This window comes from Glossina fuscipes, unplaced genomic scaffold (genome assembly GCF_014805625.2).
Source record: "Glossina fuscipes isolate IAEA_lab_2018 unplaced genomic scaffold, Yale_Gfus_2 26, whole genome shotgun sequence".
NCBI lineage: Eukaryota > Metazoa > Arthropoda > Insecta > Diptera > Glossinidae > Glossina > Glossina fuscipes.
Window position 1 is genome coordinate 1755329 of NW_023998421.1, and position 16604 is coordinate 1771932.

Here is a 16604-nt window from a genome sequence, read left to right on the forward strand (position 1 = left end):
CAATGTTTTCTATGTTTGTGCACAGATGCTAGAGCATCGCCAATGGAATATGCTTTCAAACTTTTGTATATTTTTCTGCTATAGTTTATGCGTAATTAGCAGAAAACCAATTTTGCATTTCCTTTGAAAAACGACGTGGTGCTGTGGGCGTGTTCTTCGACCGATTTGGCCCATTTTCAATAGCACCCTGCGTGCAAGAACTTCCAATGTTTCGGCATAATTTGAAGTCCATAGCTTGATTTTTACAGCCGGGAGAATGTTTACAGCAGACATAACACAGATGGACAGATGGACATGCTCATCCTTCGATAATGGGTATAAAAAAATGTTTAATGTATACATAGAGCAGACTAGATTAACATAAAGACCGACTGATTGATTATTCAAGGCAGCCGATTGTAAATTATTATTGACTACTATATGCTAGAAAAGTCTTACCAAAGGAAGGCTGCCAGCAGCTGAGCTAATCGTTGTTACGAGGTTGGCTAAATCGTACCACGAATCGGAAAACTTACCCATGAAAAATTAAAAGCACTCCATCAGACTTTTCCGCTCGATTCACTTTACTCACGAAACATTGCTACTTTTGGCGACACGTTGGATGGCCTTCAACATAGACTTTTCAACATAAAACGCATATGCAGTTGCAAATACGGAGATGATAGTGACTAAGGACGGACAAACATCTAGAATAAAATATATTTTTTGTGTGTGCATCCTTTTTTTTATTTAAAACTTCACATTTACGAGAAAACATTATGGTAAATAAATTTTACTCAAAATATTTAATTTTTTTACATTCATACCCATTACTTTCACTCCTCTATGTTTCGCTTTCAACACACTGATGAATTGGATTTCTCAATACATATTTTATGCTCAACTTACTTTTCGATTGTATATGTGCATAACATACTGATCAACAGATTCGTAGTATGGCTTACAGATGTACGAGAATTATTGACGAATCCATATAATTTTTAGAGGGCACCAATCGCTACGCACGAAATCCGGATTTTTCCATTGTTCGGGAAATATAAAACAATTGTAACTAGCAAGCGAATGGTCCGAATATCATGAACTTTTAACACATATCGCTTGAAGATTGGCATTATTCAAAAATTTACATGGTTACATGTCATCTTACGAGATAGTTGAGGGATGTCTTATATGTATAGATATAGATTTCATTTCCGGTTGATCACTATTTAAAGCACTTATATCATGCGTCGCATTTTGGTCTTTTTTGCTTTGTACGACAATCTATAGCAAAAATGATATTCCTCTGTACTCTTTTATTATCAATAGTTCAAAGAATATTTTCATAAGAGTTGCTTAATCTAATCATTTGCGTCAGGTCTTTCGACTTTGCCGTAGACACAATCCGGGGACAATTTGAAAGATCAAGGTGATAGGCACAATGCTAAGTTATAGTCATAGCGGCCGCAGTCAATTGCTTATCTTAATTTTCTGTGTGATAAGCAACAGTGGACCGCATAAAACGTATTCTTTGCACCTTTGTAAAGACAATTCCTAAACGACCCAACCAAGTGCAGAGCATATGCTTCTTCGACTATTGTGTTGGCGTTGGCCGTAATAATTTTTGTTTGGCGAATATTTCTTTCAAATAACTTATCTGCTTTCAAAGTACGCCTCGCTTTTTTGGCTCTACGTGCATGTGCCCATTAATCCAACCGACTAAAAAGTTCAGTAATGAGATGAAAGGTTCCTGTTTATAATAATATTCTCGTCAGATTCTACCAGAAAATTTTCGTGCATCTGCATTAATGTTGTATGTAAATGACTTAACTTTTTTGGAGATTGCAAGCATCTAGTTTTTTTCGACATCTGCGTTTAACGGAGTGCATGTGAAATTTCTGACAGGTTGCTTATAAAACAAAAAATAAGGTAAGATACATGTACAATTCCTTAAGAAAAGTTTCCATTGTTACGAAGTGAGAGACGGGCGCAATTCTGGTAAAAAAATATTCCGTTCACCCCAGCCTTTTACATTTAACGAATAATGGCTTTTTATTTTATTTTATTTATTTTATTCCACTTATACTAGAAACTCAACTAAACAAGTAACAGTTGAGTTCAATAGGCTCTTAATGCAAAACTAATATTAATTAACAATAAAATTGAGTATAAGCATAATAAAACAAATAAGAAGAGAAAAAAAAAAAAAAGAAAAAGAAAAAAGAAAAAAAAAGCATGTACACTATCAGCATAGGAGCACACTTACAACCGGTACAGGACCAAATTGCAAATGAACTTCTAAGCCATCGCAAACATGCATAAGCCTGGCAACCGATAATAAATTAACAATAATTCACTTTCGAAACGTAACGACTTTTTAAGGATGAAAGCTAGTTTAAATACGACATAGGTAAATCGCGCGTATTAAGTAATGTTGCTTTAATGGACTTTAAAGGGTCCGATAACGAGAATAAGTGGTAGACGTCATTTAGGTTCTTGCAAACGACTCTGAGCGGATTGAACAGCTCATAATTAAATTTACACTGATTAAGCTTTACCAAGATAAAGTGCCTAGAGAAGCGGTTAGGGACATTGAAGCTTACTTCACCAAGTAATGAAGGCGAGTCAATGGCACCATTTATTACTTTAATTAGAAAGGAAACGCCAAGAACAAATCTACGTTTCTCAAGAGACGGTAGGGACAGCAGAAGCAACCTATTTTTTACTATCAATTTTTTATTTTATTAAATTTACAAGAAAAAAAGCTTTTTGTTTATTTAGTTATTTATTTAGTTGTTTTGTTTTAAAATAACATTTGATTTACAGTTAGTTCTTCGGTGTGGACATCTATGCGACAAATGAAAGCAAACAAGAGTTTTTAATTGTTTAAAAGGGATCAAGGGAGTCTTTCTTCATTCCATAATATCCAGATATATAAAAAATAGCTATAACATAGTGCCGGTTGCTAAGAGACTGCATGCATGTTTAAATGCATCCCCCCGTACTTTGTTTGACCGTGCAAGCCGCAATGCGAACATTTAAAATCTCTATGACTACGAAATACCCTACATTACATCGCCTGGTATGATTATTTGTCTACTTTCGCCGTAAAATATCGAAAACTTTACTACCTCAAGGATTCTTTTTGTAGCGACGCTTTTGTGGGAGAGAATTTTGCAAAAAATAATCTTTTTGCGCTTAGCTTCTTTTAAAAAGTATAAAAATCACAAAATTTTTTTGATATATTCTTTTGATCAACATACCTGCAAGCTTTCGATCCGTAGATTGAACCCTAAGATACATGGATACATGGATTAAGATGCATCTGATAGACAGACGAGCATACCTGCTTGAATTCGGAAAATTCGTTTGAATCGCTTATCTTACGAAATGATAGGCTAAACTCCAGTTCTTTCATTGGATCTATCGGCACTGACTTATCACAAATGATATTCGGTGTAATATGATGAGAAGTTACATTAATTCAATGTATAGCTCGCAATGAAAGCTCGCCATCTATTATTGAAATCCTATCAATCGAAAATTCGAATATGCAGAAGGTAGGGAGCGACTCCTGTGATTTAAACTAATATATTTATTTTTAACTTTAACTGAACTTTAATAAAAAAAAATGTATTTTTTTTTCAAATTTACTTGAATTTAACAAGTTAAAAAGAGAAGAATAAGATCAAATTTGCTCTTTTGTTGATTTATACGTACAGGACCTTTCAAAGTCGTTCAGTTAAATATTATAACCCAACAGTGCACGTCAAGCAAAGATTACAAGCAAACGTGCTTAAATTTATTTCCTTTAAAGAACAAAAACAAAAAAAACAACCTATAAATTCATATGAGTGATACATGTCATACGTCAACTATTCATTCAACTATTCATGCATGCGTACAATGTTCACTCAACGAAATCTTTTCCTGAAAGAGCAAGATATCTTCCAAACACTCTCAGTTGAACAATAATAATAACAACAATCGGCAACTTTCGCTTACACAATACACCTTTATTCACATTTTTAGCATACTGTTTCCCAGTAGTTGGCTCTTTCCTTTCTCTCTTTTTTTTTTTACTTCAATTGTTGGTTAGTGGCCATCCACAGAATTACAAGCGCCATCAGCGCACCATTGTAATTGTTGTCGCCCATCATCACTGATAATTTCGCCATTTTCCAGTACAATAATGCGATCATAATCGTATATAGTGTCAAGACGATGCTATTCATAAAATATGTAAAGAAGCCAACAAAGACAGGATGATAAAGAAACTATATGTATATGTATATATGTGTATGTGAATAAAAAGAAATGCAGCGAGTCGTTTATTTATTTTTTATGAGGGGAAGGTAAGGGGGTCTCCCATATAACCAGTCAGGAAACCATCGCATATAGGGGTATAGGGTGGCCCAAGGCACAAGATCAGCCCGTCTGGCAAGTAAGTTTCGTCCGTCCGTCCGTTTATCTTCATAACGTGTGTCTCTTCAGTACACTCGTTTGCTTAGTGTCTGTGGTAAGCAAAGACGTCATATTAAAGAATGCCCTCAGAGAAAAGTGACGTGAGAGAGAGAGAGAGAGAGAGAGAGAGAGAGACAGAGAGGGAGAGGGCATAGCTTGAGGACCTTAATAAACCTGCCCTGCCGGATTATACAGTTTTACGGGTGTTTTCTTACAGCAATCGCAATAATTGTTCGGCCCGCAAAAGCCTTATGTGCAGCCGCCAATAGGATTCTCTCAGTGGATATATCTAAATAACTGGTCGCTTCATCCAATACCAGGCACATGGAACGTTTTAAAATGGCGCGAGCCAAACATAAAAGCTGTCGATGTCCCAAACTTAGCTTGATGCCACTGTCGATTAATTCAGAATCTTTAAGTAAAAGGAAAAAAATTATAAACAAAAGAGCAATGATTAAAGAATAAGGAATGGAAAAATAAGAATGAAGAATAAAGACTAAGAATTAAAGTATAAAGAACAATAACAGTGACGACATAATACAACAATACATTCATTTATTTGTTTAAACTATTCATTTTCTTTAACGGACTGAAATTAATTTGTGCAAACACTTGTGTGCCGTCGAACAGGATAGTTGAAGTGATATGCCCTATAATGTTATTTTAATGTTTTGTTTTTCTTTTCTTTTTTTTTTTTTTGCATAATAAAAGCAATTTTTCACCAACGCCTATAAATCATGTAATGTTTATATATTTTTTTGTGGCGTTCAGCTCAGCGGCATTTATTTCTTACATTTCATTATTTAATTACGCAAATTAACCAATTTACAGCAGCATTTTAGGATATCGCAAATTTTCTAGGTCAACCGACCAAACATACAAAAAAAAAAACATCCGTTTTTCCACAGAAAGGCAGAGAACAAAACACGAATTGAAACAAAAAAGAGATCGAAACTCTTGTAAACAAAGAACGAAAGAACTTGAAGTCTGGATGTGGAGAATCCAACGAATTACTTTCTTTTTCTCTGTTTTTCTTTCCATCTCTTTCGCTTTCACATATCTCTCTCTTTCGTTCCGCCGCAATACTATATATGAACTAATTTCATAGTTTACACTCAAGTAAAAAATTCATCATTCATATATATATGTGCATGCACAGAAGTCCATAGTTAATATGTGAGTTGCAAAGCGAATTCTGGAACTGTTGCTAACTCTGTACACTAATCTTGTTACATGTTTGCTGGAATAACTATTATTATCCCTCGTTGATTAATAAATGCAATATATTTTTTATTTTCTTTTCATACTATTCCTCGTTAAAAGGATTAAGTAAAGCTTGATGTTTTGAAAACGCAATTAAAGATGAAAAGTAAATTCTTAAAATTTGTCAATGAAAGTCGGAACAAACATGAATAGAAAATACGCCAATTAGCTAGTGCCAGTGAAGTAATAATTATTGAAAAAAAATTAGCCCACAAAGGGATCAAAAAGTAAATAAAACATATTCGGCTAAGACCGATTTTTGTGCTCGTGCTGCAGGCTTACGCATAAAATTTAGATGGAAATTGTTATCGCTATGTCTGTTGTAATTTATAAGTAACGAGCAACAAATCGAATTTTATTTTTGAAAGCGGAGATATGTTCAAGCTATGTTGTACTGTGGCCTTGAATGGTATTGTTTCCTTTGACTGATTCGGATGCAAGACCTTCCCATCTTTCTGCTAAATTTGAAGCCGATTGCTGCATATTTGAGACCAGGGGAATGTTTACTCCAAAGACAGACAGATGGACGGACAATCGGTTTAGATTTTGATACTGATCAAGGATATATGAAGTTTGCTCGGTTTCTAAGACTTCCTTCTGGGCATTCGAAATAAAATTTCATTGGTTGACAAAACGGATAGACTCCTTTCCTATACTTTGGTGATGGATATAAAAAAAAAAAGCAAAAAATTGTTTTCAATAAAAAAGCAAAAAAAAAAATAAAAACTCCACAAGAACAAATTAAAATAATTAGTTTAAATATGCGAACAGAATATGAAAGCGACAAAAAAGCAGATAAAAGAACAAAAATCGTGCTTCGGTAATCACCGTATGACGAATATAAACCAACGTTATAAAAGAACAAATCAATACAATATCAGCAGCTTCTGCATGACAGCACAACATACGTATTCACTCACCTAAGCCTTGCGGCATTTTATTGATGATAAATTCCTTCAATTGTGCCAATTCAAGACAATCCCAAAGTTCAATATCTGTGTAGTGACCATTCGGGTCAAGATTTTCTCTTATCGTTGTGCTAAACAAATGGACATCCTGCGGTATTATCGATAATCTCGTGCGTATCTCGTCAGGATGTATTTGTGAAATGTCGATGCCATCGATATAAATAGAACCACTAGTGATTTGCAACATATGGAACAGAGACAAAGCCAATGACGATTTACCACTGCCTGTGCGACCACAAATTCCAACCTATGAATCCATGTTAGAGATTGGATTTTTTTTTTTTTTTTTTTATTGCCATTTTTTGCAGTTTTTATAATAGCACAACACATGAATGTTCCACACACGTTAGAGAGAGAGAAAGAGGAAATTAAAAAAAATTAATCGAAAACAAGAAAAAAAACTGCAATTATTTTAAAGCTAATCTATTTATATATAATACCCACTACTTAGCGGCAAACGTTCTTTTCGATGCGTCACAGTTAATTAGAGTTTACCCTATGGACTTAAACTGAAAAACTAAGTAAAGGTGTTCGGCTTGCTATTCAAATTTTGCAGCCGTCAAGATATCCCCAATGCATTGGCTTTGAATTGACCCAGAATATTACACTGATCAAACGTGTACGCTTGAAAGAGACTCCAACGCGTATTTCTGGTATTGCAAGCGTAAAGGAGCATTCAACAAATATGCCGTACTTCGTTGTGGGATGATTATCAGAAAAACAGACAAAAACGTCATAATCGGGCAAGACCGACGATGGATCACTTCGTCTAATACAATTATTTATTTATTTTCGCGATAAAACACCAAAAATCATAGCCTGTTCTCCTGCAAAGGCATGCTTCAAGCTATCGCATGGAAGCGGGCACAAAAAGTTATGTGGTCCGAATTTAACGAATGCAGTTTTATGACTTATTTTTTTGGTTATGTAATTGGAATATCAACTTTCTCTTCCTTAATTCGTGTACGCTTTCTACTTATATTTAATTTACGATTTGCGAATTTGTTTATCGATTTTTCTTTAACTTTGACGTTAAGACAAAAATTTGAAATGCTTAACTTAAATCTTTTCACCGAGAAACTTATAAGTGTGGCAAGTGAAAGAAAATGGGCAAAGAGTATGCACAAGTTGCTACCTAATGAGGAGGAAAAGAGATAAAGTTGATGGTGATCAGTCGATTGCGGACGAGTATGGCATCAGGTGCAATGATTTATTATACAATCCATCAACTGGCGATGAGAATTTCTGCTAGTACGAATCACCATAGCAAGCTCTCTAGTCAATTGTTTTCGAGCACGCAAAAGTGACTTCCGAAATGACTACGCTCACTGTATTCTGGAATTGCGCATGTTGACATCTTGAAGACACAAGTAGTTGTTTTCCATTAAAAAGATATTAACTTTAATTATTTTGTGGGACAAGATTTATTAAGTTTGCGCGCATGTATAAAACACACAGAAAGCCTTCGTACGATGGGTTGTGACGCAAGGACGCACGCTATTGAAAATGGTTAGAATTGGACCATTTTTTCGGCCACTCTTCACATAAAGTCTCATATTGAAAATTGGTTACATGAAAAAAATATTCCAATATACAGAATTACGGGGCAGAAATCGCTGAGTAGTAGAATTTTGACTTTCTAAATTCATGTGAAAAATTGGAATCGGATGGGGCAATTTCTTGAATCACCCACCATATCAACTTTCTTACGAAAACTGAATCTTTATATTGCCAAAAGTATAATTTCCCTCGATTGGTAATAGTAATTTGACGTAAACATAAGCCTTACCAAATTTGGACTACATAGGCCAATTTTTTGGATCCCACCAATGCAAGAGTTTTAATAAAAAATGAACCTTTATGTAGTACAAATGGCCTACCTTTTAATATATTGTGACGCAGGAGCTTGGCTTAGAATTTAGACCAAGTAGATCTATTTTCTTTATATTACCGCAGACAAGGATTGCCATGACGAAGCCTATATGCCAAACAGGTATAATTTTTAATATTTTATGATGAAAAATAGTCCATACTAAGTTAACAACAATGGATTTGGATAACATAGATCAATTTTTTAGACCTTTCTTCTTCTGTGGCGACAAAGTCTAATTCAACGACAACAACAACTAAAAAAATAATAAAATCTTCGCTAAAAAAATAACAAATAAACAACTAAATATGCTTGCTAAATTTGTAGTACGTTAGTTAACGTTTTTAGCATCCTCCAAATATAAGGGCGTTCTTGAAAAGTATGTCTTCACATCAAGAAAGTTCAAGAGAATGAAATATGCTAATTTTTGAGCCATCTAACAACTCATATTTGTTATGTGCCTACAACGCATACAAACATATCTGTCGTAGAGCCAATTGCAATAAATTATGATACAATATGGTAACAAGATGTACACATATTCATAAATATCATGATTGGCGAAATTTAGTTGAAAATACTCGACTATCGAACCGCTTGTTATTCTCTGTTTGCTTCCGCATAACAACACATTAAGAATAGATTGAGAATTGTCGGCTAATGAAGGATAAAAGTTTTTTCGACATGTATGCTAAAAAACTTTTTGCTCTGTTTAATTCAAATGAATGAATGCGACGCGTCAGTCCAAAAGCATCAAGCTTTCAATTCAGAAAAGATAGGACAGGCCGAAATTGGTTGGTTGTGAGCTGCTTCAAAACAACGAAACTGTACCTGGAATGAGCAACAATAGAATGGAGAAACAACCACAATATCCGAAAATACACGATAATGTAAGCTTGAATACGCTTGTCCCGATTTTGAATATCCATCAAGGAAATTTTAAAAGAGATTTGCCTACTCATTTGTATAAATAGTTCCTTTGATAAGCGATCGCTTTAGGCGATCATGGAAGGCCTCTCTGAGCATTGTTTTGCGTCCTTATGACGATTTTCAGAAACTAGGGTCTCCTTGGACAGTTTCGAAAGATCTGTTGCTTTTTCGATACGAGTGTCGTGTTCTGCCAGAGAGATGGGACAGCTTCGAAAAAGTTTCCGTTAGCGTTTAATATAAGAACAAAACGAATACGAATACGAAAAACCAGATTAATTGAATATGAACAGATTTGACGAACGAACGCTTGAGGGATAGAGTCTGCTTAAGCAAAAAGAATCAGAATTGATCTGAAATTCTCCTGAAACTGGATTAAGCTAAAACATCCGTTAAACCAAAGAGAGAGAAAAGGAGAGTTTTACCTATACATACATTAGCGCAAATCCGGTCTTGAAAGAAGAAATTTTCTATTATAATTATATTTGTATGAATGTGTCTGTGTATGAGTAAAATTTTTTGAGCACAGGATTCGATCTATGACGAATTTAAAATTTCCTCTATAGATTTATTATTTCGTTATTATTAAGAGTTATTGGAATTTTACCCTTTGTCCCGCCGGTATGAATAAAGTTAAATTCTTGATAACATCTTCTTGCTGACCTTCATAACGTAAAGAGATATTTTTAAAATAAATATCGCCACGATGGGGCCATGAAATTGGTGGATGAATGTCTGCAAATATGCAAAAAAAAAAAAAACGGTAGCATTTCAAATGAAATCGAAAGCACATGTTGAAAAACAATAATAAAAATTTTACATTCCGACAATAAAATTTATATTTTTTTTTAAAAATACGTAAGCGATTGTCAGTAACAGACTACTTGCAAAAAAAGAAAAATCAAAAATAGCATAAATATTTTAAAACAAAAAATTAACTAAACTTGTTTTGATTCGAATTGTGGATACTCATCACTTCAAGTGATAAACGTTCAAGTTGAAGTCAGTCAAGTTTTTCATCTCTTGTTGGCGTACCTACAAGCAGATGCCTTATTCAAAAGCAACGCTTCAAAACTATTTCTTTTACTTTTGTTAAAAAGTTCAAACCAAATCAGAGAAAAAGACAAAAGGTCGACTTTATTCCGAACAAAGCCATAGAGGGACATACCGTAAATACGAATATGTCACAAACGGAATAAAGAAATGAGTACATCCTGCCGTGGAAGGGAACATACTGTAATACAATTTTACAAATACAAAATTTGCGTCATTGAATGTGAGTCATGATTATGACAGCGATGACATCTGTATTCATGAAACAAATGCATTTAAAAGTAACGGAAAACAAGAGGAAAAAATTTATTGAAATTCAATTTGCGGTGAAACGAGCATTAAGGAAGCTTGTAAAATTATTATTATTTTTTTACTTAAAAGTCATGAAAACACACATATTCCGAAATTAACACATGTGGTATGGAGTTCTTCTTTCCATTAAAAAAAGAAAAAACAGCACGAATTAAAAGAGTATCTTAAAATTACATAATTCTATTGAATAAGTTGCTTTAAGTGTTATTTTTATTTTATTTTACGCTTAAAAAGATATCAATAAGTATCGAATCACCGCATAACCGATCAGGCAAGCGTTGCAAGGGAACAAGTCATTCAGTGTTGGCGGGTATAAATATCCGACCAATAGATCATACTTTTAGGGCACACATCAACAAGGGTGTAACCGCACTTTTTTCACGCCATTATCATGTCGCACATAAAGGGCACGTTCCATTTACAAACGAAAAGCGAAAATAATTTCTTATTTTTACCTTGAAGTGCAACCCGTTCTCATCGAGGTAGCGCGCAATTAAAATCATTTCGTCTTATCATTGCCATTGTCGGTTTAGATAGAAATTCAAACCAAAGGATAAATGCTCTTAGCGACTTTAACATCACGTACGAATGAAAACAAGTGCCTCTGCACATAGCACATAGCACTTAATAGCACCTAAAAATTCAATTCCACTTAGCATTTCCACATTCATTTATATAATTTTTTTCTCTCTCTTTTGTCTGTTCTTTATCTCATTCCATCTTCTTTTTTTTTTGTGCATCTCTTACTTACTATCGCCTCTTGTTTCGAATTCGTCTGCATTCGACTGCGTTTACCTTGAAAGCCGAACCCCAACTTAAAAATATACGGATAGACAAAAACGCTACACACGCACCACCCCAGACGCATTGTTTAAGAAGGCGCTCGCAAATACTTACATTGTTGGCAAATGGACGTCTGTGAAGAATGACACAAAGAACAATGTATACTGCGTTTTGCATCATTGCATTCCAAAGATGTTGAAGTTTGTAAAGAATTTTTATTATTTCTTTTATTGTTGTTGTGATTGTTATTGCTGTTACTCGTAATGTTGTCATCGAGAGTTGACTGCGTTATGCAGTTTGTTGGTTTTAGTAAAGTTTTTGCGGTGGTTGCAGCAAAAGCAGCAACATATCGATGCTCTTCTTTATCATCATTAATTGAGTGACATTGCCAGCTATCATCGTCAGCTTTTTCAGTATCCTTAACAATATTATCACCGGTAACAATAGTAGCAGAGGGAGAAACAGAAGGTTTTGTATTGTCGTCATCATCAACATTGTTCTCAAACGTGTGTAACAATTTATCTTTGTGAACATTGATTACGCTGTTGTCGCCGCTTGAAGTAGAAGAATACTTTTGATAAACTTTAACCAATTTGACAGTTTTGTTTTTCTCTTGTTTGTCTTCTGTTTTCTTCAACATATTTGATATTTCGTTCTTGACGTTGATATCATTGTTCTTGTTGCCGCTTTTTCTTTCAGAATAATATTCAATACGCTCAACGGAACCTATATAAGTTTCCATATCGGCCAAAAGTTTCACGACCCAGTTCAGATAGATTGGTATCAACAGCGAGTAGTTAATTACTAAGCCGACAAGCGACGGAGCTGGGGAATAAGTTTTCAGGTCTAATGGCGCGCGTTCTTCTAGATCTCGCTGTTCCAGTGATTGTTTCTGATGGCAGGCAATAGTGGCCATCAATAAAGCGGTTAATATGGTCACAAACACGATCACGCCACCGAGACAATCCTGTTTGTTATTGCCGGAGTTACCGGCAGAACGAAAAATTAAAAAAGTTAGTATTAACAAATTGTCATTGAGAACTGTCGCTTATCATTTTCCATATTTTCACGACAAAGATTAATTAAAAGAACTTTTTACACAAATAAATTTCATCTTAATCATCGTTTGCTTTCCTGAAGGAATAAAAAACGAGTTTTATTCGTTTTGAATCGAACTTTGCATTAAAAACTCACAGCAATGTAATTAGGAAAAAATATTCCTATGCCCCACCTACAAGGAAAGCACGTTTTGGGGGTTTGAGGATCTTTTTCTCCTTCTTTTAAGTATATATAATTTAATAAAATAACAACAAAACAAAAAAAGTTTGATAAATTAAACAATTTAAAAACTATTTTAATTTAATAAAATAATACCGAAAAAAAATATTTACAAATTCATCTACATAAGTGTAGTATAAATTCAAATAATGCCAAGCATATTAACGAAAATATTGCATCACAGAAAAAGTTCATAGCGTTTGTTTTGGTTGGTGCTAAAAGGTGTATTAAAAAAAGAAACGGTTTCATCTTCGTTCATATGAAACCAAATTCTGAAAAAATTTCCTTATTTTATACAATCGGCCAAGACGATAATGATTTGTGACAAAATTGCTGTAATTTATAGTGAATTTGCGGCCAGAGATTTCCGTATGTAAGACACGCCACGCTACTAGTACACAAAATTGTTGAAACTCTTCACAAAGTTAAGGAAAACCGTCACATTTCGTCTTATGACGGTTGCAAACCCTGGATTCAAATAGAAATTCAATATTTGCGCACCACATGAACTAACAATAAAAAAACATAATGGATTGGATTGCTATCTATGAATCGCTTCTGAAACAAAACGAAATCCACCCAATTTGAAAAAATTGATGTCGATGTCATATACGACAATGATATGCGAAAAAAATACAAGTCCCTTTATCCTGGCCAGATTGCCGGCTCGATTGTCATCAGCATGTGCGATTAAAGCGCTTAGTTGCTGCGTAACGCCCAGAATTTGTCATCAGGAAATCTGCCATCTTCCATAAGGACAATGCCAAGCCACGAACGTCTTTAACAATTGAAGGGAATTTTACAGACTTCATATATATACATATATATATCATAATATGTAGAAATCATGTATATACATATAGTGTCACTACCGCTTATTTACTATCTGTGAAACTCTCTTAAGATCAAGTTCCAAGAGGCCTGTAAAAATGGCTTCATTCTCCCCAAAACCCTACAAGGTCTAACGCTTTCAATAAAAAAATTGGAAAAGACTATCTCTCAAAATGGCAGATGCTTGGTATAATAAAGAAGAGCTTTTATCTTTCGCCACTATTACAGTAAATACATATATGTACGGCGAACCGCCGAATATGTGAAGAGAGGAGGTAACAATGTGTGTGCAAACGTGATATAAGTGAACGAGAGAGAGTAGATTAACAATTTTTGAATAATATAAAGGATTTTTTCGAAGAAATACGTGAAAGTCGTGACGTGCGATTTTCATCGCATAGATCTCACTACGTATGTGACTTGTAACCTTTTGTCCCCCTTTCCAATTAAAAGCTTATGACGCTTATTCGACCATACTTTACCATAATTTGAGATGACTTTTTCATACACTGACTTACCAACGCTATACCCAACCATCGGTTACTCGTTGTCATTATCGTAAATGATATAGTGTTTGCTTCCAATCGCTTAAATAATATTTCCATAAATCTTGACTCCTGATTATAGGCACGTATTGTTGTAACACCCTGTATAGTTTCTGTTAAATGTGATATAATCGGTGAGTTTGTAGCATTTTCGATTCGTTGCAGCTCTCTATGCAAATCAACCGCAAATAAATCGAAAAATATAAACGAAACAATAATAAAACACAATCACGGAGTCGTTACTTTATATATAAACATTTTCAGGTGAATAGACAAAATAACACAAACGTTACCAGCAACCAGAACTAATGTCATATAATACCGATAGCAAGCACGGCTGATGCGTTTTCGTCTTGATATCGCCAACCAACTACACACAGAGCACGATGCAATGTCAATTGTAAACGTAGCTGATGTGGTCAGCCGTCATGCTTACTCATCACCTTTAATAATACCCAGACAGTTTTTGTATAACCATTTTTTGAATCAATATCGGCTATGGAGTACAATTCATTGTTTTTTACCTCACTTTTTTTCTTTTTCTTGACCTGTTGCGATAATTTCGAATACAAATTTTGTACACGCATTACACGTAACGTGGGGGAAGAAGGAGTAATTTATGATAAGAAGAAAATTTAATTAAAAAAACCACCAGGATCCACACATACATGTAGAGTCCACATGAGGCAATTTTCGCATTGATTCAAATATTTCGTATTAAACCTGTGACTACTGGCGACGTCTCAAAGTAAGAACATGTTGCAGCAAAGTGCCGCAAATAGCAGTTTTATATTGACAACATCGATTTAACGTCTTCCACTAGTTGCTTATACACACACGTAATTTTTATGCCCTGCATTCTTAATGGAGCAGGGATTATAAGTTCGTGCGACATCTGTCCATCCGATGACCGTCTATTTATTTTTTGCATTCAACGTTCAGATGATAAATGTTCAAAATTATTTGTTGAAATTTGATGCATGTATATATATTTTAATCCAAGGACGGACACTCTTACCATCGTTATTCATATAAGACCCAATCTTCTTACAATACTTTTCGAAGAGGACATAAAAAGTTAAGATTCGGTTTCCCTATTTTATGACTGCCAGAACCGAGACATGAAAGTTTCTATAAAAAATTATTGGTCAATTGTCTAATCGGTCTATTGGTCTAATTGGTAATAAGGACCAATTTTAATGTTGGTCTAAGATTGACGACATATTGAATATTGATCTTGAACAGTAGTCTGACACATATAAGGATTATCATGAAGAGTAAGTCTTTCTACGGCAACAATTTTTACTATTTTATGGCGAAAAAGTCATGTGGGTTGTTTAGCGGTCGGTCTTACCTAGCTATAACGTGTTTTTTCATTAAGAGCTTTTTTTTACTATCATATTAAAAAAAGCATTGAAACGTAGCGCAAATTGATTTTAAATCAGATTATATTACTTACCTCGATGAACACCTATAGAAGCTCTGCACAATGTAATAGGACGCACATATGGGTAGCGTTAACAATATGAACCAAGGGGTTATGGCAACATTTATTAACACGGCGCACAAACACAGCAGACTAAACTGCAGCAAACGTTGACTTGTTGCAGCAATTTTCTGAAAAGCAGACAAAAAAAGGTCAAAAGGAAATCGTAAAAGATAACGATAGAGAAAAATATATTAAATATGCTATAAAATCAAGAAAGTGAAAACTTGCTGTTTATTAAAATTTAATCTCATCTCATTAGAAACAACTGGTAATACTCAGAGGAACATGGATAAGAGCAGCAATTTGAACGGTTACTTTTAATTAAACATATACGGTTCGGCCGAAGGCTCCCGCCTTTATGTTATTCCCTATGTAGGTAGACGGTCATGTTTAAATTAATGGTTGAAAACGAATTTCACGATGATTACGCCTACGAAAATTCAATGCAAAAGTTCGCACCACATTTTTAAAAGTTAACAAAAGCATACGTTTTTACTTGGCCTGCGATTACACATGACATACACGATTGGTTAACGTGTTCGTCTTTACGGGCCACATAAATTGTATTAACTTCAATGAAACGTGGTTATAAAAGCTTTTGAAAAGGACCTTGTGCTGCTGTCCTTAACACATTCGTTGCATCGACAACGAAATAATGACTTTAATCCAAACAATAAATGTCATTATAGAGCAACTTTCAATAGGGAAAGCGACTTTTTCTGCGGTTTCGTGGCCAACAATGGACACAGAAAAGAGTTGCGATATAATGATGTATATCTCTTAGTTCGATGTGGGATTTATTTTCGCATAACCATATGTCTTTTAAGGAAATAAACAACTCT

General features: G+C 34.5%; 1 protein-coding gene across 5 annotated transcripts in view; it reads right to left on the reverse strand.

Annotated features, from left to right (window-relative positions):
* Positions 1–1376: 1376 nt before the first annotated feature.
* Positions 1377–16604, reverse strand: part of LOC119635272 (ATP-binding cassette sub-family C member Sur) — a 53131-nt gene continuing 37903 nt past the window's right edge. For 3 of the 5 annotated variants that reach the window (XM_038029987.1, XM_038029986.1, XM_038029989.1), the window contains exons 17-23: positions 15733–15890; positions 14247–14442; positions 11734–12586; positions 10079–10206; positions 6627–6921; positions 4659–4855; positions 3628–4206 (exon numbers count right to left, since the gene is read on the reverse strand). In XM_038029987.1, the coding sequence (XP_037885915.1) occupies positions 4075–4206; positions 4659–4855; positions 6627–6921; positions 10079–10206; positions 11734–12586; positions 14247–14442; positions 15733–15890 (1959 nt within the window). In that variant the 3' untranslated portion in view covers positions 3628–4074. Of the gene's footprint in view, positions 1889–3627; positions 4207–4658; positions 4856–6626; positions 6922–10078; positions 10207–11733; positions 12587–14246; positions 14443–15732; positions 15891–16604 lie in introns of those variants that run through there. The other 2 variants (XM_038029988.1, XM_038029990.1) reach the window with 2 other exon arrangements.